Raw genomic sequence first — 26,097 nt, 5'->3', positions numbered from 1 at the left:
TGGAGTGCAGTGGCGCTATCTTGGTTCACTGCAAACTCCGCCTCCCGGGTTCAAGCCATTCTCCTGTCTCAGCCTTTCGAGTAGGTGGGATTACAAGTGCCCACCACCATGCCTGGCAAGTTTTTATATTTTTAGTAGAGACGGGGTTTCACCATGTTAGCCAGGCTGGTCTCGAACTCCTGACCTCAAGTGATCCACCTGCCTTGGTCTCCCGAAGTGCTGGGATTATAGGCGTGAGCCACCGCGCCCAGCCTCCCCTGCCTTCTGAGCAGGCTGCACCCCTCTGTTGATTGCATCACATTGGAGCGCCTCCTCTTACATTGTGTGGTAGGGGCCTGGCAAGGAAGTGTTAACATGAGAAAGGGAGATCTCCTATTCCTGACTCCCTCCTGGAACCAGCACGTCACTCCAGGCCCCCAGAGGCATTGGCCCTCCTGTGAATTCAACCAAGCGTGGTGTCCCATAGCAAATATGGAAAATGCCTGGAAAAAGCCACCAGATGGTGCTTCTCCACGCCAAGTGAGTGGCTCCACAATGACTAGGGGTGGGTGGGTGGTGAGGGGGAGGAGGAGAAACATCAGGTTCGGCAGTCACCCTACTGGAACACCTGCTTGGGGGAGGACATCAGAAGAACCCTAACATCCATCAGTGGGGTAAGGGGACATTTATGCACATAAACAACCAGCTCAAGTCACCAGAGAATCTGTGCCAAAGATGAAGTTTTGAGAAGTCCCCAAGGTGACCTGGAGGGAGATGTGAGCGACCCCAGCCCTGGCACATCTTGGAGAGATCAGCTGGTCTTGGAGGGGGCCTGCCTTATCCAGGAAGCTGATGGGACTCACCCCAATGTGGCCAGAGAAAAAATGGGAGAGGGTGCCTTTATAAAAGCTCACGTCCTTCTTTTTTTTTTTTTTTTTTTTTTTTTGAGACAGAGTCTCGCTGTGTCGCCCAGGCTGGAGTGCAGTGGTGCGATCTCAGCTCACTGCAGCCTCTGCCTCTCGGGTTCAGCTATTCTCATGCCCCAGCCTCCTGAATAGCTGGGATTACAGGCACATGCTACCACACCCAGCTACATTTTGTATTTTTAGTAGAGATAGGGTCTCTATGTTGCCTAGGCTGGTCTCGAACTCCTGGCCTCAAGTGATCCACTTGCATCTGCCTCCCAAAGTCTGGGATTACAGGCGTGAGCCACTGCGGCCAACCTAAAAGCTCATGTCCTTTAATTGTCATACTACTCTGCAGGGTAGATGCCGTTACTATAAACCCATTTTATTGATGAAGAAACTGAGGCTCAGTGAGGGGGCACTGAGCTGCCCAAGGTCTCAAGATGTTGGAGGAGGATGGTGGAGGAGGGTGGCTCCCCCAGCAGAGTCCAGGGAGTGATTTTCCTGCTGGTCACAGGTTCCCACAGGTGAGAAGCCCCGCTAGTCTTGATTGTGCCTGATCCCTCCTCATGCTCTAGGGGGCAGCAGAGTTTTATAATTTACCGTGCGATTCCCAGCGGAGTAGACTAGGGTTCAAGTCTGGCTTTGGCTACTAACAGGGCGGGTGAATGAGGCCAGTCATTTAACGTGGGGGCAGGAGTCTCTGTTTCCTGTGGATAAAATGGAGATAAAGGTCTCTCCTGGACTGGAGATAAAGGTCTCTCCTGGACGAATGCTTCCTAAGGACATCAGTAGCAACAGTAAGATAGTGGCAGACATCCAGACGGCTGCTGGCTTGTGCTGTTCTAAGCACTTTGTGTGTTTCAGTTCTTTTCTTCTTTGCCACAGCCCAGGGCTGTCGCAACTCTCACTGCCCTGGTTTTGTAGATGCAGTCAAAGAGGCAAAGAGAAGCAAAGCGACTTTCCCAAGCTCACACGGTTAGGAAGCGGCAGAGCCAGGATTTGAATCCAGGTCGTCCAGCTGCTCTGGAACTGCCTGTGAAACTGCTTGGTGCTTAGTTAGCACACAGCTGGGCCAGCAGCACCCATGGATGGAAGGGTCCGTTCCTGAGATCATAACATTTACAAGGCTCCCCGGGAGGGAGGTGTGCCCACCACTGAGGCCCTTGGAACATCTTGCATAAAAGAAAGAAGTTCTTAGCAAGCAGCCCTGCACACTATCAGTTTCTAAGTTATTTATAAAGAGCCTGTTGAAGTCGAGAGACTTCTAACAGGCGGAGGTGTGTTCTTGAGACTAAGAATAGTGGCTGAGGCCTGACAGGAGGCGCTTTCTGGTGACATCAGAGCATCCCAGCCTTGCTTCCAGCCAGCAGCAGCAGCTTGGAGGGAGTGTGAGTTTTCTCCCGGCTCAGCCACAGCTGCCAGTTCACCCCGGTTCACCAAGGTGGCCCACCCTGGTTCCTCCAGAGAGGGCGGCACTCAGCCTGGGCGCTGAGGCAGGTGTGGGACAGGGATGGGTGACCCCCAATGAGCAGGCTTTAGCTGGAGTCTAGAGGTCTCTCATCTGCCACTTCCCCCTCCCACTATTTGCTGAAGGATGGCCATCTGGCCTTAACAATAGGATGGGGACAAAGAGCAGAGGCCCACAGGGGAGAGGCTGCGAAGTCCTTGGGCGGCCCTTGGATTTAGATCCCTTTCCCAGCAGTGGGGGGCAGAGTATTTTGCCATCCTGCCCACCCCAACCTCACCATCACCTGGGGGTTTCTAACAGGTACTGACCCCAGAGTCCCCAACCCTTCCTGCGACACCAGAGGCCCCAGGGGAATGTTATGCACATCACAGTTTTAGAACTCTAGAACTCTTTGTTTTTTTTTTTTAGATGAAGTTTCACTCTTGACGCCCAGGCTAGAGTGCAGTAGTGCGATCTCGGCTCATTGCAACCTCCTCCTCCTGGGTTCAAGTGATTCCCCTGCCTCAGCTTACGGAGTAGCTGGGATTACAGGCATGTGCCACCACATCCAGCTAATTGTATTTTTAGCAGAGACGGGGTTTCACCATGTTGGCCAGGCTGGTCTCAAACTCCTGACCTCAGGTGATCCACACGCCTTGGCCTCCCAAAGTGCTGGGATTACAGGCGTGGGCCTCCGCGCCCGGCCTAGAACTCTTGTAATCTACAAGAAGGAGAATTTCAACCCAGAACTTGCCCAAAACCCCAACAGGTGACCATTGGCTTTCTTCTGGACTGGAAATAAATTATGGGGATAGAGTGCAAAGATTAAGTCAAGCCAAGGTTAAATCGTGGTCCCTACCAGGAGCTGTGAGCTTTTAGTGGAGATATTAGAGAGATGTGGGGTGGGGGGTGAGGGAAGAAGGAAAGGGTAACAGTTTAAATGGGTAACTTAAAATGCTGTTTCAAATTTGTATAGCCATTGTGGAAAACAATGTGGAGGTTCCTCAAAAAATTAAAAATAGAACCATCATAGGATCCAGCAATTCCACTTCTGGGTATCTACCCAAAGGAAATGAAATCAGTTTCTTGAATGGATATCTACACTTCCATGTTGATTGCAACATCATTCATAGTAGCCAAGATAAACAACCTAAGTGTCCATCGACAGATGAATGGATAAAGAAAATGTGAAACACACACACAGGAATATCATTCAGCCTTCAAAAAGAGGGAGATCCTTGGCCAGGTACAGTGGACATGCCTGTAATCCCAGCACTTTGGGAGGCTGAGGCAGGTGGATCACCTGTGGTCAGGAGTTGGAGACCAGCCTGGCCAACATGGCAAAACCCCGTCCCTACTAAAAATACAAAAATTAGCTGGGCATGGTGGCACATGCCTGTAGTCCCAGCTACTCGGGAGGCTGAGGCAGGAGAATTGCTTGAACCTGGGAGGCAGAGGGGGCAGTGAGCCGAGATTGTGCTACTGCACTCCAGCCTGGGGGATAGAGTGAGACTCTGTCTCAAAAAAAAAAAAAAAAAAAAGAGGGAGATCCTGCCATTTTCAAAACCGTGGCTGAACCTGGAGGATATTGTTCTAACTGAAATCAGGCAGACATAGAAACACAAATACTGCATGACCTCACTTATGTGTGGAATCTAAGAAAGTCCAACTCATGGATGCAGAGAGTAGAATGTTGGTTACCAGGGGCTGGGGCAGGGGGAGAGGAGAGATATTGGTCAAAGGATACAAACCTTCAGCATAATATGAATAAGTACTGGAGACCTAGTGACCACAGTAGCATGGCGGAAGTGTGTTCTTGAGACTAAGAATAGTGGCTGAGGCCTGTATTAGTGACTGTAATTAGTAATAATGTACACCTGAAATATGCTAAGAGAATAGATCTCAAGTGTTCTTACCACACACACAAATAGCATATAAGGGAATAGATATGTTAATTATCTTGAAATGGATATACTAATGGATATGTTAATTATCATAGAAATAATTATCTATTATAATCATTTCACTTACAGACATATATTTAAATATCAAAATATACGCCCTAAATATATGCAATTTTTGTCAATTATAAATCAATAAAACTGGAAAAATAAATGTCATATAAAGTCAATAAAAAATACGGGTTTAGGCCAGGCCTGGTTGCTCATGCCTGTAATCCCAATGTTTTGGGAGGCCAAGGCAGGAGGATTGCTCGAGGCCTGGAGTTTGAGACCAGCCTGGGCAATATGGCTAGACCCCATCTCTACAAAACATTAAAAAAAAAAATAACTGGGCAATGTGGTGCGGGCCTGTAGTCCCAGCTATTCAGGAGGCTGAGGTGGGAAGATCACTTGAACGTGGGAGGTGGAGACTGCATTGAGACACGATGGCACCACTGCACTCCAGCCTGGGCAACAGAGGGAGACCCTGTCTCTTAAAAAACCACAAAAATACTGTTTCAGATTATTACTTGCCATAGGCAGGCTCTTATGCACAGTACATTCCTGGGCATTTGACCATCCATAGTACACATAATTTCCTGTACCTGGTTAGGCACATAAAGCTCTGAGTGCCATACTCTGTGGTCACCATAGGAGATTTTCAAGGGGTGTCATGGCTGCCCATGATTTTGACATTGCACCCTGGCTCCACTAACCTTTGCTCCATAAGCCTCAGTTTCCCTCTTTCTGCAGTGGGGTTTTGCCTTCTTACACCACATAGAAGCTTGATAAGACATTTTGTATCCTTTAGACAGGGTCTTGCTCCAGGCTGGAGTGCAGTGGCACCATCACGGCTTACTGCAGCCTTGACCTCCCAGGTTAAGCGATCCTCCCACCTCAGCCTCTTGAATAGCTGGGACTACAGGCCCACATCACCTTGCCCAGCTGATTTTTTTTTTTTGGTATACATGGAGGTCTTGCTATGTTACCCAGGCTGGTCTCGAACTCCTGGCCTCAAGCAGTCCTCCCAAAGTGCTGGGATTCCAGGTGTGAGCACCGCATCTGTGGATAGGTCATCTTTAAAAAATTCATCACAGCTGACTTTCAGAGAGCCCAGTACGCTTACTCACATGCATTGTGACAAGAGGACAAGAGGAGATTCGTCTTTTTTCTTCTTTAAAGAAAGGAAGCACAGGCCAGGCATGGTAGCTCACATCTGTAATCCCAGCACTTTGGGAGGCTGAGGCAGGCAGATCACTTGAGGTCAGGAGTTCAAGACCAGCCTGGCCAACATGCTGAAACCCCATCTCTACTAAAAATACAAAAAATTAGCCGGACGTGGTGGCACACGCCTGTAGTCCAAGCTACTCGGGAGGCTGAGGCAGGAGGATCACTTGAGCCCGGGGAGGCAGAGGTTGCAGTGAGCTGAGGTTACACCATTGCACTCCTGCCTGGGTGAGAGAGTGAGACTCCATCTCAAAAAATAATAATAAAATAAAAATAAATGGCTGGGCACAGTGGCTAACACCTGTAATCCCAGCACTTTGGGAGGCTGAGGCAGGTGGGTCACCTGAGGTCAGGAGTTCGAGACCAGCCTGGATAACATGGTGAAACCCTGTCTCTACTAAAAATACAAAAAATTAGCCAGGCGTGGTGGCGTGTGCCTGTAATCCCAGCTATTTGGGAGGCTGAGGCAGGAGAATCGCTTGAACCCGGGAGGCAGAGGTTGCAGTGAGCCGAGATTGTGCCACTGCACTCCAGCCTGGGCAACAAGAGTGAAACTACATCTAAAATAATAAAATAAATAAATAAATAAATAAATAAATAAATGAAGTGCTACAGAGAAGTGACTTGCCCAGGGCCACGCTACATTCACTCAAATTCCTAAGGTTTCCTTTACCAGTATTGTCCCCAAAGAGCAGCTGCAGACTGATTTACTGAGAAAAGGAAACGTTTCTTCCCTGTGAGGCTCTAAATGCGACCTGAGTTGAAAGAGGCAGAGATGGGCAAGTGACAGGCAGCCTCGGAGGAGCCGTTGCACAGGTGCCACCTGTGAGCCGCTCCTGGCTAATGCGCCACTCTCGTCCCTGGGTTATGGGGGTTAATGAGCTACGGCTTCAGCACAGCTGCCAAGTGCCTGATCTCAGCCCAAGGTCACACACCAGGACTCTCCGAGAACACACTGTCGCACATACACACTCAGACACACACCATGCCAGGTGGTGCAGAATCACACCACTGGGTTGATTCGATTTGTGATTCTCTATATCCTGTACATACCCTTTAAAGACACCACCACCTGGGCCCCTTCTACCCACCTCCCCAAAGATTCTAATTTCATCTGCCTGGGATTAGAGCTCTCCAGGTTGGTCTCTTTTGCAGCTGGGGTAGAGACAATGGTCTGTCGTCAAATTTGACAGCATTTTGGAATCACCTGGGGGATTTAAAAACAGCACTGGCCAGGCGTGGTGGCTCCCACCTGTAATCCCAGCACTTTGGGAGGCCGAGGCAGGTGGATCACTTAAGGTCAGGAGTTTGAGACCAGCCTGGCCAACATGGTGAAACCCCACCTCTATTAAAAATACAACAACAACAAAAAAAAGCTGGGCATGGTGGCACACACCTGTAATCCCAGCTGCTTAGGAGGCTGAGGCAGGAGAATCACTTGAGCCCAGGAGACAGAGGTTGCAGTGAGCCAAGATCATGCCACTACACTCCAGCCTGGGCGACAGAGTAAAACTCCATCTCAAAAAAAAAAAAATTAAAAACATTAAAAAATAATAACAATAAAAACAAAAACAGCACTGATGCTGCCCTTCCCACCCCTCAGCCTTCATTCACATGGGGTCTGGGTGTGGCCTGAGCATCAGGCGTTCTACATACTCCCGAGGTGGTTCTAATGTGAGGCCAGGCTCAAGAACAGCCGCTCTGGTTCATTCTGCACCTGGGCTCTCTCCGTACCGCAGCAGACAGAGGGCTCTCACTTCCTGAGTTCTCCAGAAAGAGACTTTAGCCTCATGTTGCTGCTTCTAAACATAAATGCATCTCAAAAAAATTCTATTCTCCTTGACTTCTGAATGTCAAGGCTGATCCAAAGCCATGGGCCTTCTGTCTGCGTCCTCCTGGATAGGAAATGAAGCCTCAGTGTGAGTGGCGTGAAGGTATCCCCCGTTCCGGCATGCTCTGTGGACAGAGACAGAGGGAAGGAGAACTTTGCAGTAATCCCATCTGTCCTCAGTTCTGCCCCTGCACCTCTGACTGAGGTCCTGGGAAGGATGCCTCCTGCAGGCGCCCCTGCTCCTGGGACCCTGCCCACCTCCTGCTGACCTACCCACAGGGGTGCCTAAGTGCTGAGTTCATGCCTATCCACACCCACCTTCCTCCACCTAGAAATGGACAGGCCCGCTCTTCACCCTGTGGTATCTGTGGCTGGGGTTGAGCCCCAGGCTTCATAAATATTCAGGCCTGTCTATGCTTCTTCCTTCTGAGGAGCTGGGACCTGCCCCCGGGGACAGGCACCAAATTGTCCTCCTCATCTCCTGCAGCACACAAGCTGAGAACAACTTATCTCTGCGGACCCTCTGCCCCATGCACGTCAGCTTGTGCAGGGAGCCTCCTGAGAGGCCATCGTTCCCCACTGAGTCCCGGCCAGGCCCAGCAACTGCACCTGGAGCAGTAGGCCCTGAGCCGGCCGATGATCAGGGTCACACCTGTCTGTTACTGAGCACCTTCCATTTGGCAGCACTTCATGTAAAATCTGTGTGCCCATTTCACAGGCCGCAGACGGGAACCAAGGATTGGAGGGGTGAAGTCACTTGCCTAAGTCCAAAGACAGGACTTGACCCCAGATCTGTCTAGGTCTCTAGAGCAGAGGCTCTCAGATTTGAATGTACAGAGGAGCCAGCTCAGTAGTTCTCTCAATAGGTTCCAGGAACCTCCCTTTTCTTTTTTTTTTTTTTTTTTTTTTGAGATGGAGTTTTGCTCTTCGCCCAGGCTGGAATGCAGTGGCGTGATCTCGGCTCGCTGCAACCTCTGCCTCCTGGGTTCAGGCGATTCTCCTGCCTCAGCCTCCCAAGTAGCTGAGATTACAGGTGCCCACCACCATGCCCAACTAATTTTTGTATTTTTAATAGAGACGGGGGTTTCACCATGTTCCCCAGGCTGGTCTTGAACTCCTGACCTCAGGTAATCTGCCTGCCTCAGCCTCCTAAAGTGCTGGGATTAAAGGCGTGAGCCACCACGCCCAGCCAGGAACTTGCCTTTTCATACCAGAATGCTGGAGAACCTGACCGAATCCACCCTTGCAGAGTCCCCCTGTGCCCCTGTCTGAGTCTCAGGACCTGATCTAGATCCAGCCAATTATATCCTTGCTGGATGACCATATGAGCTTCTGTTTCTTCCTCTGTGAAAATGAGAGTATGTGCCAGGCATGATGGCTCACGTCTGTAATCCCAGTGCTTTGCCAAGGTGGGTGGATCCCCTGAGGTCAGGAGTTTGAGACCTGCATGGCTAACATGGTGAAACCCCATCTCTACTAAAAATACAAAAATTAGCCAGGCATGGTGGTGCACGTCTGCAATCCCAGCTACTTGGGAGGCTGAAGCCAGAGAATTGCTTGAACCTGGGAGGCGGAGGTTGCCGTGAGCTGAGATCCCACCACTGCAGTCCAGTCTGGGTGACACAGTGAGACTCTGTCAAAAAAAAAAAAAAAAAAAAAAAGGAAGGGAAACGAGAGGGTAGAACTAGCCAATTCCGAGGGGCTTGTCAGCCCTGCCTTGAGCTCCCCAACTTCAGTAGAAGTTCAGCTGTTCAGCTCCTACGGAAAGGAGGGAGGGAGAGAGAACTCTCCAGGTTTTCTCCCCCGGAAGGGTCCTATATCAGGTCAGAACAATGAACCTGGTGCAGGACTTTCACCTGCCTGTGCAGGCAGCTGGGACCCAGAAACCCTCAAAGCATTTTTCTCCCCTACCCACGAACCACATGGTCTCCTTGGCACAGGTGAAGCTTCTACTTAAAGGGCAGCTGGGAAGCCCCCCGCCTTTTGTTCACATCCCACTCCTTGTTTTCCTGCATGAAGGTAAGAAGCCAGGTGTGATTCCCGCATCTGCTCTCCGCAGCCCTCCTGGGAGGGTTTGAAGAGATAGCTGAGAGCGGCCAGCTGGGAAGAGCACGCTTGCCTTGTCAGCGGAGAGTGTGTTCTGAGCTCTGCTGAGTCAGTGTGGCCAGGCAGGGCTGGGGGGCCTCAGGGCTCCGGGCCCCACCTCTTACCTCTACAGTCTCCCACCCTGGCTGCCTGCTCCAGCTGGTCAAAATGGTAGGTGCCTGCTGCCTGCTTTCCCAAGTAAGCCCCAAATTATCAACTGCACCAACTGTGAACCCCAACATATATTTATCATCCCTGCCTCCCAGGCACTCAGCCGGGTCTCATTGGTAATTGCAGTCATCTCAGGAGGAAAGTGGGGGAGGGAGGAGATGGCTGGGCCTGGGCCTTCCTGGCTGGGGAGGTGCCAGGGTGAATGAGGTGCTGAGATTGGCTTGCAGCTCCACAGCCAGCTGCATCGCCCCGTGGGGCAGCTCATGGTCCCCAAAGGCGGCCAACTCAGCATTGAGTTCCAGCCCTGTCACTTACTAGCACACTGGAGGTGTGGGCCTGCCTGGAGGCCAGACAGCCAAGGGGACAACTAAGTCATAGCTTTTCCTCCTGGCCTGTGCCCTTTTGTGATCACAGAGGTGGCCCTTTGGGAAGGATCCCCCTCCTTGCACCTGAGTGTGGAGTCTGTTCCTGCAGGTGTCCAGGGACAGTGAGGCCATGAGAAGCTAGCGTCTTAGTCCGAGGGGGCTCTTAAACGTCCCTTTCCCAGTGCAGTCCTTGTTTGTTTTTTGAGACAGAGTCTCACTCTGTCGCCCAGGCTGGAGTGCAGTGTCGTGACCTTGGTTCACTGCAACCTCTGCCTCCTGGGTTGGACCAATTCTCCTGCTTCAGCCTCCCAAGTAGCTGGGATTACAGGTGTGCACCACCACGCCCAGCTAATTTTTGTATTTTTAGTAGAGATAGGGTTTCACCATGTTGGCCAGGCTGGTCTTGAACTCCTGACCTCAGGTGATCCACCCACCTCAGCCTCCCAGAGTGCTGGGATTACAGGCGTGAGCCGCCGCGCCCGGCCAATCCTTGTTAAAACGCAGGTTCCTACACAAGGAATCCTACGGCACAAAACCATTTGAGAACCAATGTGGCAGCCTGGGGTCGCTTTGCCAAGCCTCAGTTCCTTGTGCTCATAACAGAGATGTGAAGAATGCACATTCTGTAGTGTTGTCTTAGGAGGCAGCAAGGTTCATAGAATCTAGAAAGTGCTTAGTACTCCGCAAAGGGGAATTCCTCGGTCATTACTCGGAGCTAAATTGTGGCCATCTGATTCAGCAGACGGAAGAAATGGATTTTGCACTTTCTTCCTGTTTTGCCAGCCAGGTAACCCCCAGTGGAGACAGGCACCTGTGAGAAGTATCACTGCTTTGTGGGTCAGGGGCTTGGACCCACCAGGGCTGTGCCATCTGCGGACCATGTGAACTCAAGTAAGTGATTTGAGCTTCCATGAGTCTCTGTTTCCACATTGGCAACACAGTGTGATTAATTGCCCAAGCCTCTATCTTTGGCCATGACAGTTACAATGCAGTTACATGAGATACTTTGAAGAAAGCTGTACAGTTACTGGTACGTATAGACCCTCCTCATCCAGTGATTCCCTGTACTCACTCCCCTTGTGCCTGCTCTGGAAGTGATGCATTACAGAAAGGAGAATGACTCCCCAGCCACTGTGTCCATGGGTGTCAAAATGAGGTTGTCACAGGGACTCAAACAGACCCTTGTACTCTAGTGTTCACAGCAGTGCTATTTATAAGAGCCAAAAGGTGGAATCAACCCAAGTGTTCATCAACCCGTGAATGGATAAACAAAATGTGGTTTATCTGTGGAATATTACTTAGTCATGAAAAGGAATGAAGCATTGACAGGTGCTACAACGTGGATGAACCTTGAAGACCTTATGCTGAGTGAAAGAAGCCAGACACAGACAGCCACATATCGTATTATTCCGTTTATATGTAATGTCCAGAATAGGCAAATCCTCAGAGACAGAAGAGATTAGTGGTTGCCAGAACCCGGAGAGGATGGGGGAATTGAGGGGTGACAGGGAGTATGGGGTTTCTTTTGGGGCTGACAAAAATGTTCTAAAATTGATTTTAGTGATGGCTGCACAACTCCGAAGATACGAAAAATCATTGAATTGTGCACTTTAAATGGCGGCGGCGTATGTGGATAATACCTCAAAGCCATTACAACACACACAAGACCATCTCCATCAAAATCACCTGGAGTTCTCATTTAAAATGCACTCCTAGCTGGGCACAGTGACTCACACCTGTAATCCTAACACTTTGGGAGGCCAAGGCAGGAGGATTGCTTGAGCCCAGGAGTTCAAGCAGCCCGGGCAGCATAGTGAGCTTTCGTCTCTACACATAATTACAAAACTAGCCAGGCGTGGTGGTGTGCTTCTAGTGCTAGTTGTTCAGGAGGTTGGGGTTGCAGTGAGCCATGTTTGTGCCACTGCACTCCAGCCTGGGCAACAGAGTGAGATCGCATCTTAAAAAAAAAAAAAAAAAAAAAAAAAAAAGCCGGGCTCGGTGGCTCACGCCTGTAATACTAGCACTTTGAAATGAGAGGCCGCGGCAGGCGGATCACCTGAGGTCAGGGGTTTGAATCCAGCCTGGCAAACATGGAGAAACCCTGTCTCTACTAAAAATACAGACACATGGTGGCACCTGCCTGTAATCCCAGCTACTCAGGAGGCTGAGGCAGGAGAATCGTTTGAACCCGGGAGGTGGAGGTTGCTGTGAGCCGAGATCACACGAGCATGGGCAACAGAGTGAGACTCTGTCTCAAAAAAAATAAAAGCATTCCTGTAATGGGTCCAGAATTACAGTTAGATAGAAGCAATAAGTTCTAGTATTTGATAGTAGGGAATCTGAGAGTAAGTAGGGAATTATAATTACAGTTAACAGTAATTTATATTTCAAAATAGCTAGAAGAGAAAAATTGTTCCCAGTACAAAGAAAAAATGAGGTGACGCATATCCCAATTAACTTCATTGATCATGACACATTGTATACATATATCAAAATATCACATGCCCCCAAAATATTTGCTACTATGATATATCAATAAAAATACAAGAAGTAAAAAATGCATTGCTGGGCCTCCTGAGATAGAACACCTGGACCTCAGAATCTGAATTTAAATAAGAACCAAGGTGATTGTATGCACACAGAACTTAAATCATCCTTTTAGGGCTGGGCCAATGGCTCATGCCTGTAATCCCAGCACTTTGGGAGGCTGAGGCAGACTGCTTGAGACCAGGAGTTCAAAACCAGCCTGGGCAACATAGCGAGGCCCTGTCTCTACAAAATATTTAAAACTTAGCCAGGCTTGGTGGTGTGTGCCTGTAATCCCAGCTACTCAGGAGGCTGGGGCAGGAGGATCGCTTGAGCCCAGGAGTTTGAGGCTGCAGGGAGCTATGATCATGCCACTGCACTCCAGCCAGGGCAACAGAGCGAGACCCTGTCTCAAGAAAAAAAAAAAAATCATCCCTGTAGGAAGACAGTCTGGTCAACGCTGTCTCCTTGGCACTGTATTTTTCCAAGTGCAAACCCAGTGTGTGTATTCATTTCCTGTTGCTGCTGCAACAAATTATTATACCAACTCAGTGGCTTATATAAACAAAAGCTCACGCCTGTAATCTCAGCACTTTGGGAGGCCGAGGCGGGTGGATCACCTGAGGTCAGGAGTTCAAGACCAGCCTGGGCAACATGGTGAAACCCTGTCTCTACTAAAAATACAAAAATTAGCTGGGCACAGTGGCACCTGCCTGTAATCCCGCTACTCGGGAGGCTGAGGCAGGAGAATCGCTTGAGCCTGGGAGGCAGAGGTTGCAGCGAGCCAAGATTGTACCATTGCGCTCCAGCCTGGGGGACAACGAGATTCCGTCTCAAAAAAAAAATGGGTCCAAATGGTCCTTGTGCATCGAGTCCACTTCTGGGCGGGGTCCCCAGGACTGGCTGAGCCAAGAGTTGAAGGTCTGGTTGGGGCCATTCGGTCATCAGAAATGCAGGTAAAGACATCTCAAAAGGCCAATCTTAGGTTCCACAATAGTGAACTGGGACAGTTGCAAATCTTGTATCCTCTGGAATAATGACTGGTTGTCATTTAACTATGACTGCGTCTTAGTGAAATTTAGGCCCCTCTCGTCCTCCTAACCTGGTGGTCTTTCTTTTCTTTTCATTTTTTTTTAAGAGACAGGTTCTCACTCTGTCCCCCAGGCAGGAATGCAGTGGTGTGATCGTGGCTCACTGCAGCTTAAAACTCCTGGGCTCAAGTGATCCTCCCACTTCAGCCTCCTGAGTAGCTGGGACCAAAGGCACATGCCATCATGCACTGCTAATTTTTTTTTTTTTTTTTTTTTTTAAATAGAGGCAGGGTCTCACTAAGTTACCCAGGCTAGTCTTGAACTCCTGGCTCAAACGATCCTCCCACCCCAGTCTCTCAAAGTGTTGGGATTACAAGCTTAAGCCACTGTGCCCGGCCACCTGGTAGCCTTTCATTAGTTTTATGAAGGCGGCTTAGTTTTGGGGAAGGGCTATTCTCCTTTAAACTATAAATTAAATTTCTCCCAAAGTTAGCTTGGCTCAAGCCCAGGAATGACCAAGGGCATTTTGAAAGTTAGAGGCAAGATGAAGGTCGGTGAGATCAGATCGCTCTCGGTGTCATAACTTTCTGTTATAATTTTTGCAAAGGCGGTCTCAATGGTACTTGGAGTCCCCATAAATCTCTTGGTCAGTGGCCCAAATGCTAAGAAAAATGTCGTGTTACTCCTAGAACATTACCATGCCTTGGGAGTTACCCCAAGCTAAACCATTAGAAGGGGCAGGTGAATTACAGAAACTGCTATTCAGACACCTTCAAGTCTATGCTCTGATTCTGGTTTACAGTCCTTTGGGAACATCTTGGTTTTTCTATCAATAAAATGCGGATGTGCTGGGTGCCTCTCCTCCAGGCCCCTGCAGTGACTGGTACGGGCTAGCATACCATGGTGTTCTGTTCACATCTCTTTCCTTGCAGACTTTGGGATCCCTGAGGTCAGGGACTGTCTCCTTCACTGTAGTGTCAAAACTCCTGGCACTCAATAGTGAATGCATGAACAAATAAACGAACATATGACAGTCAACTGGGTAGTCGTTTCCTGGTATTGACTGGCTTGCAAGAGCAAATGGTTAAATATTCAGGGATTTTAAGCCAGGCATGGTGGCGCATGCCTGTATTCGCAGCTACCTGGAAAGCTGAGGCAGGAGGATCCTCTGAGCCCAGGAGTTCAATGCTAGCCTGAGCAACATAGTGAGATCCCATATCTAAAAAACAAAATTCAGGGATTTTGCAAGCCTATTGTTAAATTATCAGTAACTTGAAATTGACTATGGTAGGAGTATTTACACACAGAAATTGGCAACTGCTACAGATTAGGACTTCTGCCCCTCCTGCCCTTTTCAGAGAACTTGTTTACCAGCTCACCACTGGCTAGCACTTACGGTGTCAGGCAGTTTTAAGCACCTTCTGTATATGAATCTGCATTTAACCCTTACAATGTTACATATATGAATCTGCATTTAACCTTCACAATCACCTTACATGTATGAATCACCTTACATATATGAATCTGCATTTAACCCTCACAATGTTATTGGCACTTTGCAGATGGGGAAACTGAGGATGAGAGAGGTTAACTTGCCCAAGTATGGTTTCATAGCCCTCCATGATGGGAAGGTGGGAGAGCCAAGTGAAGACCGTCCTGGCCATCTCTGGGCTCAGCTGCTCTTTGCGGCTTCACAGGGACCAGCTATATGAATTGCGGCCACCACTTTTAATCAGCTCCTCCGGGAGGAGGTCCTCTGGGAGAAAAGACACAGTTGCCTGGTGACTAAAGTGTTTCCCAGTCCTCCAAAAGTCATGCTGTGTTATTGGGGGGGGATAAAGCTTGCCTCCCAACGGGGTGCCCCTCTTCCAGGGCTCTAGACAAAAAAATCCAATGAGCCCTGGCCAGACCCCATGCAAAGCTGCAGATCTCATTCTTGCTTCTTGCTTTGTTGACGCCTGCAGAGCCATTGGTAGGTTTGAATGAAAGCCATGACGTCCCGGAACAGGCAGCGGCTGGCTTTGCGTGGAGGGTGCCCTGAGGTGTGTGCATCATTGCCAGAGGAGGGCAGAGTCCGGGCAGATGGTGGGTGCCACTGCAGGGGCCCACACAGAGACATCTGTCCACCAAGAATTTGGCTTTGCTGTATCCCTTCGGGACCACAGTTGGGGACAGTCCTGGACTTCCTGAAGCTCAGCTTTAGGGATGACAGAGTCTCTCCAGGGGCCCATTCTGGTTTGAACGTTCCATCTCTCTGTCGGCTCCATCACATCAGCCCTTGTTTACCCATCTGCTTTGTCACTGCCCGTGTGTCTGTCTCCTCACTCCACCAGGAGTTCCTCAGGAGCGAAGGTGGCATCTTATTCCTGGCTGTGGCTCCAGGACCCAGCAAGAGCCCTGAACATAGTAGGTGCTCAATAAATGTGCAATGAATAAATGATTGAACGGATGCATAAATTGTGCCTTGGTTTTTTCTGCCTTCGTGCTGCTCCAAGGATCTCCTGATTACTTCTCGAAGCCCTGCAATTAGGAATAAATCCTCCTCTGTCATCCTACACAAGACTTCCTCCCTCCCAGCTCCCTGCTGACTGGTGGTGGTGGCTTGTTTGGCTGTGGACCCAGGAGAGGGGATGAGGACTCTGAGAAGGCCTCCCTGAGGATGTGAGTTCCCACTGAGGTCTGAAGAGGAAGCGGGAGTGGAAGAGAGTTTCAGGCAAAAGGAACAAGTACAAGTGCTTGTCTAGTAGCTAACAGCGGTCAGTGGGTCAGGGTAGACAGGTGATTGGGTAGGACAGACTCCCTTCATCCTAGATACCAGGGGCTTCCTCGAGATCGCCAAAGGACAGTGTGAAGCCATGTGCCCTTCTCCTTGTCCCAGGGCTTTTGTCCCCACCGGAGCAACGGTGCCAAGCAGGAGGGGCTGATGTCCAGAGAATGCCACTTCCTATCCCCCACAGCAGACAGCTCCATCATTTAATCCTTGACTAGTTTAATATAATAACATTCCAGGAACTGACATTTTAAGTTGGAATAAAATTACTCCCAGCAGCTGTATGTAATGGGCTGGCTCAGAGGCTCAGAACTTCCAGGGGTAGTGGGGATCCTTTTCCTGATCCCAGAGGCCTGCCTGTTTCCAGAATCCTTCTAACCCGAAATGCAGTCCCTAGGTCAGCTGTCCTGCCGGCTCAGACCAGCTGATGACCCACAGCCAACATCTTTCCACCTTGATCAGGTCTTGCACTGCCCTCTGGAGAGTGCTTTAAAATGCAGATTGCAAGTGCTGCCTTAGCTCTACGAGTGCAGACAGGCAGTGTAAGAGGAAGCTGGATTTTCCATTTTAGAGACAGGGTCTTGCTCTGTCGCCTGGGCTGGAGTTCGGTGGTGTAATCATAGCTCACTGTAGCCTCTAACTCCTGGGCTCAAGCAATCCTCCTGCCTCATCCTCCCAAGTAGCTGGGACTTCAGGCACACACCATTGTGCCTAGCTCATTTTTTAAAAGTTTTAATTTTTGGTGGAGCTGGGGTCTTGCTATGTTGCCCAGGCTGGTTTCAAACTCCTGGGCTCAATCCTCCTGTCTCAGCCTCCCAAAGTGGTGAGATTACAGACATGAGTCACTGCACCTGGCCAAAAGCTGGATTTGCAACCAGGAAGGGTCTGATTCTGCTGCTCTAGGAGGTTTTAGGACCAACTCCCACCCTCTACATCGGGCTCTGAAAGTCACCTCCTGCCCCTGGAAAGGGCTGTGACCCTTGGCTTGAGCCTGTAGTCTGCAGGAATGAATAGCAGTTCTCAGCAGCCCCCTTCCCAGCAGCCTGTGAAACTGATGGAGGTAGGTCCACCCAAGTCCCCTCTGTGGGCACCGAAAAACTCCTGCCCCCTACCCTGTCCCCTTTTCCCCCCCAACATTTATCATCGAGTCTAACGTTCAGAACAGACCTGATACCTGACGGTCATTGATAGCGGTGTCACTAAGCACTGCAGAGCCCTCAGGAGAGGCTTGACCTTGATGTTCTGCCCTGGCTGTGTGCCTCCCCAGGGGACAAGATTCCATAGTGCCCACCAGCCTCTGTGGCCATGTGCTGTGTCCATGCCAGGCCCTCTGGTGGACATCTCATTAACTTATCCTTATTTTAAGGAGGAATCACATTACACAGGCAACAGCATCGGCCCCAGTCACCCCAGCTGGATGGAGAGCCAACCCCTTAAGCCATCTTAAACCAGAACTTCCCTAATGGGCATGGGGACCACCGGCATTGCCTTCTCTCCAGCAGTTTGTCCCAAATGCAGCCTCCTGGACCCGCTTCTGCAGTTGTTTTTTTGTTTGTTTTTTGAGACAAAGTCTTGCGCTGTCACCCAGGCTGGAGTGCAGTGGCAAGATCTCAGCTCACTGCAACCTCTGCCTCCCAGGTGCAAGTGATTCTCCTGCCTCAGCCTCCGGAGTAGCTGGGATTACAGGCATGTGCCACCGCGCACTGCTAATTTTTGTGTTTTTAGTAGAGACGGGGTTTCACCATGTTGGCCAGGCTGGTCTCGAACTCATGAGCTCAAGTGATCCGCCCGCCTTGGCCTCCCAAAGTGCTGGGATTACAGGCGTGAGCCACCGCGCCCAGCCCGCTCCTGCAGTTTGAGGTGCCCCTCAGCCACCGGGCTGTGCAGGGCCCACACGGGCCGCCACGTGGGTGTGTTCACCTCAGAAGGTGCTGGGCTTTCCTGGAATAAACTAAAGCGCATGGTGCATTTTCAAATAGGATTATTATTACTGTTGTTCTCCATAGAGCTAATTCATGCTCGCTGACTTCCTTGACTATCTCAGTGGAGTTTCTCTTCTAAGATCTGGAGGATGTGAGGTGGGATGGGTTGGGAGTGGGCATAGCACCTCCCAAAGGTCCCACCCCTCCTACCCACGCCCCCAAATTTGCTCACACCTGCTTCCTTCCAGATCCAGCAGGGGTGCGGAAGGGACGAGGTACGTGGCCACTGCTGCACGGACTGGGAACCCAGAGCGGTGGGCTCCGGGGTCCCCTTCCCGGCGGTTTCCGGGCCGGGGCGGGGCGCTACCCCAGCCGCGCAGTGCGCGAAACCGGCGTGCGCTAGGACCGCGGCGCGCCGCCCTCCGCCGTTATATGAGGCCCCGCTCCGGCCCCACGCGGAACCCGCGGCTGCGAGCTTTTGCTGGCGCCCGACCCGAGGCCGGACTCGAGGCCAGCCCCGAGGCCAGTCCCGCCGCTGCGCAGCCGAAGCCAGTGCGGGGCCTGAGAGGGACGCGCGCCCCGGGGCCCCCGCCGCGGGCACCATGGGCGCTGCCCACTCCGCGTCTGAGGAGGTGCGGGAGCTCGAGGGCAAGACCGGCTGTGAGTACCCGCGGGGGGCGGCGCGGGGACCGGGGCGGGACCTCCGAACGGCCACTGTTGGGGGCCTCGGCCCGCCGCCGCGCTGTGTGACCTTGGGCCAGTGGCGGGCCCTCTCTGCGCCTCAGTCTCCTCCTCTTTCAAATGGGTCCCCGCCGGCCACCTCGCGGGCTGCGGCGAGGAGCTCCGCGGCGATGCTCAGTGCGGCAGCCGCTCAGCCTCAGACTGGCCTGGGAACTCCCTGGCCGGGGGACTGCGGACCGGGGAGGGAGCGGGGCCCAGGCTTCCCAAGCGCAGGGCATGTGCCTCGGGCCGGGCGGGCAAGTCCCTCAGGCAGCCCCGCTGGCGCGCGCGCCCCGCACCTGAGAGTCGTTTGCATTCGTGAGCGCAAGAGCGGAAAGTTTTGAAGTCGGCGGACCTGAGTGGGAACCGGTCTCCGACGCTCCCCGGCCGGGTGACCTTAGTCGGGAGAGCCGGCGCCCCGCGCCTGCTTTCGTCCTCGCATCTGTAAAATGGGTTCAGGCAGCCTCATCCCCGCGGGTGGCTGGGAGACTTTAGCGAGGCAGCGGCCGCAGAGCACTTTGTCCGGAGCCCAGCGTCCTGCCCTGAGTTCGCTTAGTCTCCCGGGACCAGCAAAGGCTGCGCGTTCCTCATCGGCCCGGAGGCGGGGCACCCTGGGAGGCCGGGCGCCTTGGGAGGCCGGGCCAAGCTGCCCGCAGGGAAATGGCGGAGAAAGCACTTGTCTGCCCGAGTTCAGCCGGGCTGGGGACTTGGCCCTGGGTCCTAAACTCGGCATGGCCAGTTCTGCCTCCGGCTGTGGACCAGGGTGCGGCCTGGAGACCGCGGGGGCCGGGTGTGTGGGCAAACCAGCTTTGGCGAGGGACAGACCGGATGTGAACCCTGCCAGCTCCACTTCCTGGCTGTGTGACCTTGGGCTAGTCACTTTACCTCTCTGATTCTCAGCTTTCCTTCTCTGTTGTAAGAGTTCTGCTACTACCTGGTAGACGCTCAGGAAATGGGAGCTGCAGATATTTTGGGAAAGAGCTAGCTCCTGGCACCTGCTTCAAGTGCAGAGAACCAGCGTCCAGTATTGATCACCAAGAGAGGGTGGCCCAGCTGTTTGTGTGTCAGCTGAAAAGCAACCCCTCTTGACCCCCAATCTAAATACCCCTTTCCAGGAGAACTGGATGAAAATTGCAGAAAACCATTAATAACTGGTGTGTGTATGCACGCACTTATACATCTATATCTGTATCTCTGTGTGTGTGGAGATATAGAATTATATTCAACTAGAGAAGTAAAAGGTGTGGCTCAGCATATATAATATGGTACCCTTTTTTCTGTTTTTTAAAAAAGGATCCTTTGAGCTGGAGCTGCAAAGTAAAAAGAAATAGAAAATGTAAAAGGAGGGGAAAATAAGAGTATACATTTGTAATTGCTATATTTGCAGACTGGAAGAATCCACCAGAAAGTACGAATGGATGCTTGGTGGCGGTTGTGGGGGGAGTGGAAGGAATGAAGGGAGAGTGAGCTTTTTCTCTGTAAACGTTTTTATATGTTCATTTTGAACTATGTTGAATATTTTACTTGCTCAAAAAGTTTCATGCACTTCAATCTGAAGACTAATATGAGAGAGAAAGGAGGGATTCCTCTAGCTCTTACTTGCTTGGGTCTCCCCTGGTTTTGTTATTTCTCACGTGCCCTCTCCTCGCCTCCCACTGCTTTGAATCTGGATGAGTGTCGATGGGCATTCTCTGTGGCTGGGATCCCCGCTGGAAGGGTGGGCTCTCCGGAATTCCTCCTGGTTGTCGGTTTGACAGGGAGGAGGGGCTGCAGAGCATGCTGGGAGTCTTGTCAGTTTCCTGGGTCCAGCCTCCCACGGGGATGACAGATGCTGTGTTCCTGCTCTGTAACCTTCCTAGATGTAGCTGCAGCGGCTTCCCTTCTTGCTTCCCAGAGCTCAGATTTCATAATCCAAGGGAGATGGAGAGGGTTGGAGAGGAGGTTCTGAGGTTAGACCGGAGTAGGCAGGTGGAACTTCAGGTAGGTGGAAAGTTGCCCCCAGTCCTCCGAAAGGGACTGCGTAATTTGGTCACTTTTACCCACTTAGCAAATATTTATAGACCAGGGGCTGGGGATTTATAGATGGCTCGGAGAGGCTGCTCTTCCTGGAGGGGGACACACAGTAAACAAAACGCCCCACAGGTGTTAAACTGTGAACGAGGCATAGCAGGGTGGCATGAGAATGGAGCTTTAGGATGGATCCGGAGGGCCTCCCTGAAGAGGTGATAATGGAACAGAAATCCAAGTAAGAATGAGCCAGGGGTGTGCAAATCAGTGGAAAGGGCATCTCAGGCCGAGGGGACGTCGAATGCAGAGGCCCTGTGGCAGGGACAAGCCAGCAACAGTAAATGAGAATGCATGAGATGAGGACACAGCTGTCGTCAGGGCTCAGGCTGTGGCAGGAGCCTGGCTTCAGGGGCCTTGCCAGGTACCTTGGGCAAGTCACTTATGCTCTCTGAGCATCAGTTTTATCTACTAGAGAATGGGCATACTCATAGTACCTCCCTTGAAGTTGTTGCAAAGGATTGAGTTAATATACATGAAGTAGTTAGACCAGACACATGTACATGTTTGTTGTTGACCATGCTTTAAACACTCTTGTATGTCCTGGTCACTCCGAGCCACAGCTGAGAGTTGAGTCTTGGTCCCACCTCTCTGAGCTGCATGACCTTGGGCAAGTCATCTTACCTCTCTGAGCCTCAGTACCCCCACCTGGATCCTGAAGTCATTGTGTGGATTCAATAAGGTTACATACATATGTATGCGAGGCGATTGGCTTGGCATGGGAACGGCAGCTCCCAGAGACCCAGTGGGTCAGGCAGGGCCCTTCCTCCAAGGCCATTCCCTTGAGAATCTTCCCTGAGAAAAAGGGAGAAGAGCCTCAGGGTAAGGTGGCCAGAGGACAGACTGAGCCCACAGGGCTGCTGACTCCCCCGCCTCCCTGAGGACCAAGATGACCCCTGACTTCCTGGGGAGGAATCAGCTTGGTCCCTTTCTGAGAACACCATCCAGAAAGGACCAGAAGGTCAGGCTGAGGCTGGTGATAATGAACATAATTCCCCAAGCACCTGCTGAGCATCAGGCTCCATGCTGCTGCTCTCTGCATAACACTCTTTTTATAGTAATGATCCCCCAGGAGGGCAGTGTTAGGGCCATTTTACAGGTGAGGAAACTGAGGCTTAGAGAGGTAAACCAGCTTGCCTGCAGTCCCACAGCTGCTAAGTGAGGAATTGGAGATCATAGGATCCCCAAGTCTACTTTCTTTTTTTACAATTTTTTTTAGTTTTTAGTTTTTGAGGCAGGGTCTTGCGCTCTCACCCAGGCTGGAGTGCAAGGGGCATGATCAAGCTCACCGCAACCTCAAACTCCTGGGCTCCAGCAATCCTCCCACCTCAGCCTTCCCAGTAGCTACGACTGCAGGTGTGTGCCACCACACCAGCTAATTTTAAATTTTTTTGTAGAGACAGGGGTCTTGCCATGTTGATCAGACTAGTCTCAAATTCCTGGCCTCAAAGTGATCCTCCCACTTCAGCCTCTTGAAAGCGCTGGAGTTACAGGCATGAGCCACCATGCCTGGCCCCGAGACTGCTTTCTTACTGCCAGCATGCTTTCACTGTGTGTAGCTGCCACGTGAATTTCTAGAAACCAAGAAGGGGTAGGAAAAGACTGCCTGTATTTTTTCTCACCTTCAGGCCTTTGCACAAAAGCTGTTCCTGTGCCTGGAGCACTGTTTTCATTTGAGGTGCACAATTAGGTGTTTACTTATGGGAGCCTTTCTCTGTCTCCACCCAGGGTAAGGTCTAGGCCGGGCGCGGTGGCTCACGCCTATAATCCCAGCACTTTGGGAGGCCGAGGCAGGTGGATCATGAGGTAAGGAGTTCAAGACCAGCCTGGTCAAGATAGTGAAACCCTATCTCTATTAAAACTACAAAAATTAGCTGTGCGCGGTGGCAGACGCCTGTAATCCCAGCTACTCGGGAGGCTGAGGTAGGAGAATCGCTTGAACCTGGGTGGCGGAGGTTGCGGTGAGCTGAGATCATGCCACTGTACTCCAGCCTGGGCAACAGAGTGAACTCCGTCTCACAAAAAACAAAAACAAGAAAAAACAAACTCAAACCTTTCCTCTTAACCTGTCTCTCTCTCCCTCTCTCTCTTTTTTTTTTTGAGGTGAAGTTTCACTCTTGTTGCCCAAGCTGGAGTGCAGTGGTGCGATCTCAGCTCACTGAAACCTCTGCCTCCTGGGTTCAAGTAATTCTCCTGCCTCAGCCTCGTGAGTAGCTGGGATTACAGGTGCCCGCCACCATGCCTGGCTAATTTTTGTATTTTTAATAGAGACAGGGTTTCACCATGTTGGCCAGGCCGGTCTGAAACTCCTAACCTTAAGTGATCCGCCTGCCTCTGCCTCCCAAAGTGCTGGGATTACAGGTGTGAGCCACCGCACACAGCTTTAACCCTGTCTCTTTATGAAACGAATGCTCATTATTCAGGGGTTGGCTTACCTGCTGCTCCCATCCAGAAAGCCATCTCTCCATCCACCCTTTAATGGTTAAACACCCATCCTCAGGGCTCCTGGAGCTCCTTCCTTCTCTCCCGCAATAGCAGGCATCACACCATGTTATACTTGTCAACTCCGTCACCTGCCACCCCTCCGAAACTTGGAACTCCCTAGAGCAGAAAGAACGTGTCTTGTCCACCTCTGTGTGCACTTGGCGGTTCAGTGAGAACACAAGAGGCTCACCTTAAAGGGGCGCAGTCCCTGGGGACTTTAAACTCACAGTGTATTATTGTTCAGGAACAGGCAGCTACTGGAAAACCCGGTGCCACCCTCACCAGCTGTCCTCGGCTGCCAGCCCTCCCAGCATCTCCAGTTCCCTCCCTTCGCGATGAACTCTTTTGGCATCAGCACTGAGCCAGCCCCACCAAAAATACGCCTGAGCAGCAGCTCGCCACACAGGGCATCGTCAGGTCTGCGTGCCCACCTTCCTTCTCCCTGCCTGTTAGAGTCTCACTGATTGATTTAAACCAGAAACGAGTATTCCCAGGAATCTTTTCTGAGCCAAGAAAGCTCACATCTAGATTGTTAAGATTCATATGAAAAGCCCGAGCGAAGGCGTCCCAGGGGTGTGTTTGAGCTCACCTTCCCCACGCACCCTTGGTGACAGGAGCCGAGTGGTGTCTGGTGTGTGGACCGAGGTACAAAGTGGGCCCTGACCGAGAGAAGGGCTTCTTGGGAATTATTCACCTGAGTCAGTTGTCCTTCACCACCTTGAGCTGGCCTGGAGGTGGCCCCACTTCCTGTCCGCCCCATTCGTGTCTGCTCCTGGAGTTGGAAAGGAAATAATAAGACAGAGGATTCTGGGAAAGGTGGAGGGTCTGTTTTTTCCTTCAGGCTCCAAAACAGCTCTTCAGGCATGTCTGTGTTGACGCCAAGAAGCTGCCAGAAGGAAAAGGAAAGAAAAAAAAAAATCTCCAGACCTAGAGTTCAGACCTCATGATGGTAAGAGCTAATGTTTCTTGGGCGCGTGGCGTCTGCCAAACGTTCAGCTGAGCCAGGCAGCGTATCCGCAGTAGCTGATGGAATCCTCCCAGGAACACAGTTGGTTTCCCATTTTACAGATGCAGACATTGAGGCTCAAGAGAGGAGGTGACTGCCCAAGGCCACAGGCATCATAATGAGAAGTAGAGTCGCAGGCTGGTGCAGTGGCTCATGCTTGTAATCCCAGCACTTTGGGAGGCCAAGGCAGGAGGTTCACCTGAGCCCAGGAGTTGGTGCCACTGCACTCCAGCTTGGGTGACAGTGCGAGACTGTCTCCAAAAAAAAAAAAAAGTAGAGTCGGATTCCATTCCTGGTCTAATCTCATTTGGAGAAGGAACTAGAGATGGCAGGGAGGACGGGCGTGGCCAAGTGTGGCTGGTGGAGGTGGCGCTGGTTTTTCCACTGCATTCTCACCCCTGGGCAATACTTCTTGGTTCTAAAGTCTTTAAGTGGCCCCAGACCGTGGCCTTGGCTCATTCACCATTTGCCATATTCTGCTACCAGGGTGGACCAGATGCTGTCCCTGCCCTCCAGAAGCTCAGGGGTTTGAGGGGGGACAGGGGAGCACCCCAACAACTGTAGCGTAGCGGGAGGAAGGGTCTGATGGGCCAGGGTGGATCAGCCAGCTCCACACTGTTCTGTCGTCCACCAAAGCTTGGTAAGCTGAACAGCCAACCAGCCAAAGTCACCCGTGCCTTTTCTCTTCCTCTGGGCTAGGCTGTGGCTTTTCCCCTGGGATCTTCAGGGAGTCCATGAACCCCATGAAATAGGATATGGAATTGTCTGAGTGCCTCTGGGGAGGGCCCTCTGCCCTTATCAGAGTCTCTAAACAGTGAAGTGTTTTCTACTGTATGCAAATCATGCCTCAGTAAGAAAATGATTCAAACAATTACTTTTATTGATTGTTTAAAATTAATTTGTTTTTGAGATGGCCCTGCTCTGTTGCCCAGGCTGGAGCATAGTGGTGCAATCACAGTTCACTGCGGCCTCTAACTCCCAGGCTCAAGTGATCCTCCCACCTCAGGCTCCCTCCTCAGACAGTGGCTCCTCAGCAGAGCAGGAATGAATGTGTCCGTGAAACCGGGGGTTGGGGGGTGGGGGAGGACCAGTCCTGTATGCTGAGCTCTGGGGCAGGGGCAGTGGGGGGACCCTGGCCCGGAGTCATCCACAGAGTGGTCCAGATCATGGGACCCCCAGCCTCTGGAACCCTTTCTGCCTTGATTGGGTGGGGGCTTCCAGGCCTCCCCTGCCCTCCTCTCTGGGGGCTCACAGGGGAAACTTGCAGGAGAAGGCCCGCTGTGGAAGCTTCTCAAAGGGCTGGGGATCAGCCAAAGGCACCTGCCTGCTCTAGCCCATGCTGGTATTTTTCATTCTGTTCACCTGGGCCCCATCATCTCACCGTTTGCAGCAGCCACAGAGCGGGACCCTGGAGGCTGGCATTCCATGTGCACTGAGCTCGGCGCTGGAGCCGTCCTGTGCCACTTTGCTCAGATGTCTCATCCAGGCTGTGTCCTCTGAGCCACCAGTCTGGCTCCTTAAAAAACGCAGCCAGCTGTGAATGAGGCGACAGCTGCTCTTTCTTGAGCACTTGTCAATCACCTGATCTGCTGAAAAGCCCTTTGAGGGTGGGACTATTGCT

General features: G+C 51.5%; 2 protein-coding genes across 5 annotated transcripts in view; one reads left to right on the top strand and one right to left on the bottom strand.

Annotated features, from left to right (window-relative positions):
• The window catches only part of LOC134737625 (uncharacterized), a 42,774-nt gene extending 23,968 nt beyond the window's left edge, over positions 1–18,806 (bottom strand). The window contains exons 1-2 of one of the 2 annotated variants that reach the window (XM_063646762.1): positions 18,437–18,806; positions 14,791–16,030 (exon numbers count right to left, since the gene is read on the bottom strand). In XM_063646762.1, the coding sequence (XP_063502832.1) occupies positions 15,777–16,030; positions 18,437–18,806 (624 nt within the window). In that variant the 3' untranslated portion in view covers positions 14,791–15,776. Of the gene's footprint in view, positions 1–14,790; positions 16,031–18,436 lie in introns of those variants that run through there. The other variant, XR_010122713.1, reaches the window with a different exon arrangement.
• The window catches only part of TESC (tescalcin), a 60,292-nt gene continuing 52,827 nt past the window's right edge, over positions 18,633–26,097 (top strand). For 2 of the 3 annotated variants that reach the window (XM_054444766.2, XM_063646761.1), the window contains exon 1: positions 18,731–18,862. In XM_054444766.2, coding sequence (XP_054300741.1) covers positions 18,805–18,862 — 58 coding nt within the window. In that variant the 5' untranslated portion in view covers positions 18,731–18,804. Of the gene's footprint in view, positions 18,863–26,097 lie in introns of all 3 variants that reach the window. The other variant, XM_054444765.2, reaches the window with a different exon arrangement.

Source organism: Pongo pygmaeus, chromosome 10 (assembly GCF_028885625.2).
Source record: "Pongo pygmaeus isolate AG05252 chromosome 10, NHGRI_mPonPyg2-v2.0_pri, whole genome shotgun sequence".
Taxonomy (NCBI): Eukaryota; Metazoa; Chordata; class Mammalia; order Primates; family Hominidae; genus Pongo; species Pongo pygmaeus.
The sequence above is the reverse complement of the archived record's forward strand: the minus strand, read 5'-3'. Positions and strand labels throughout refer to the sequence as shown.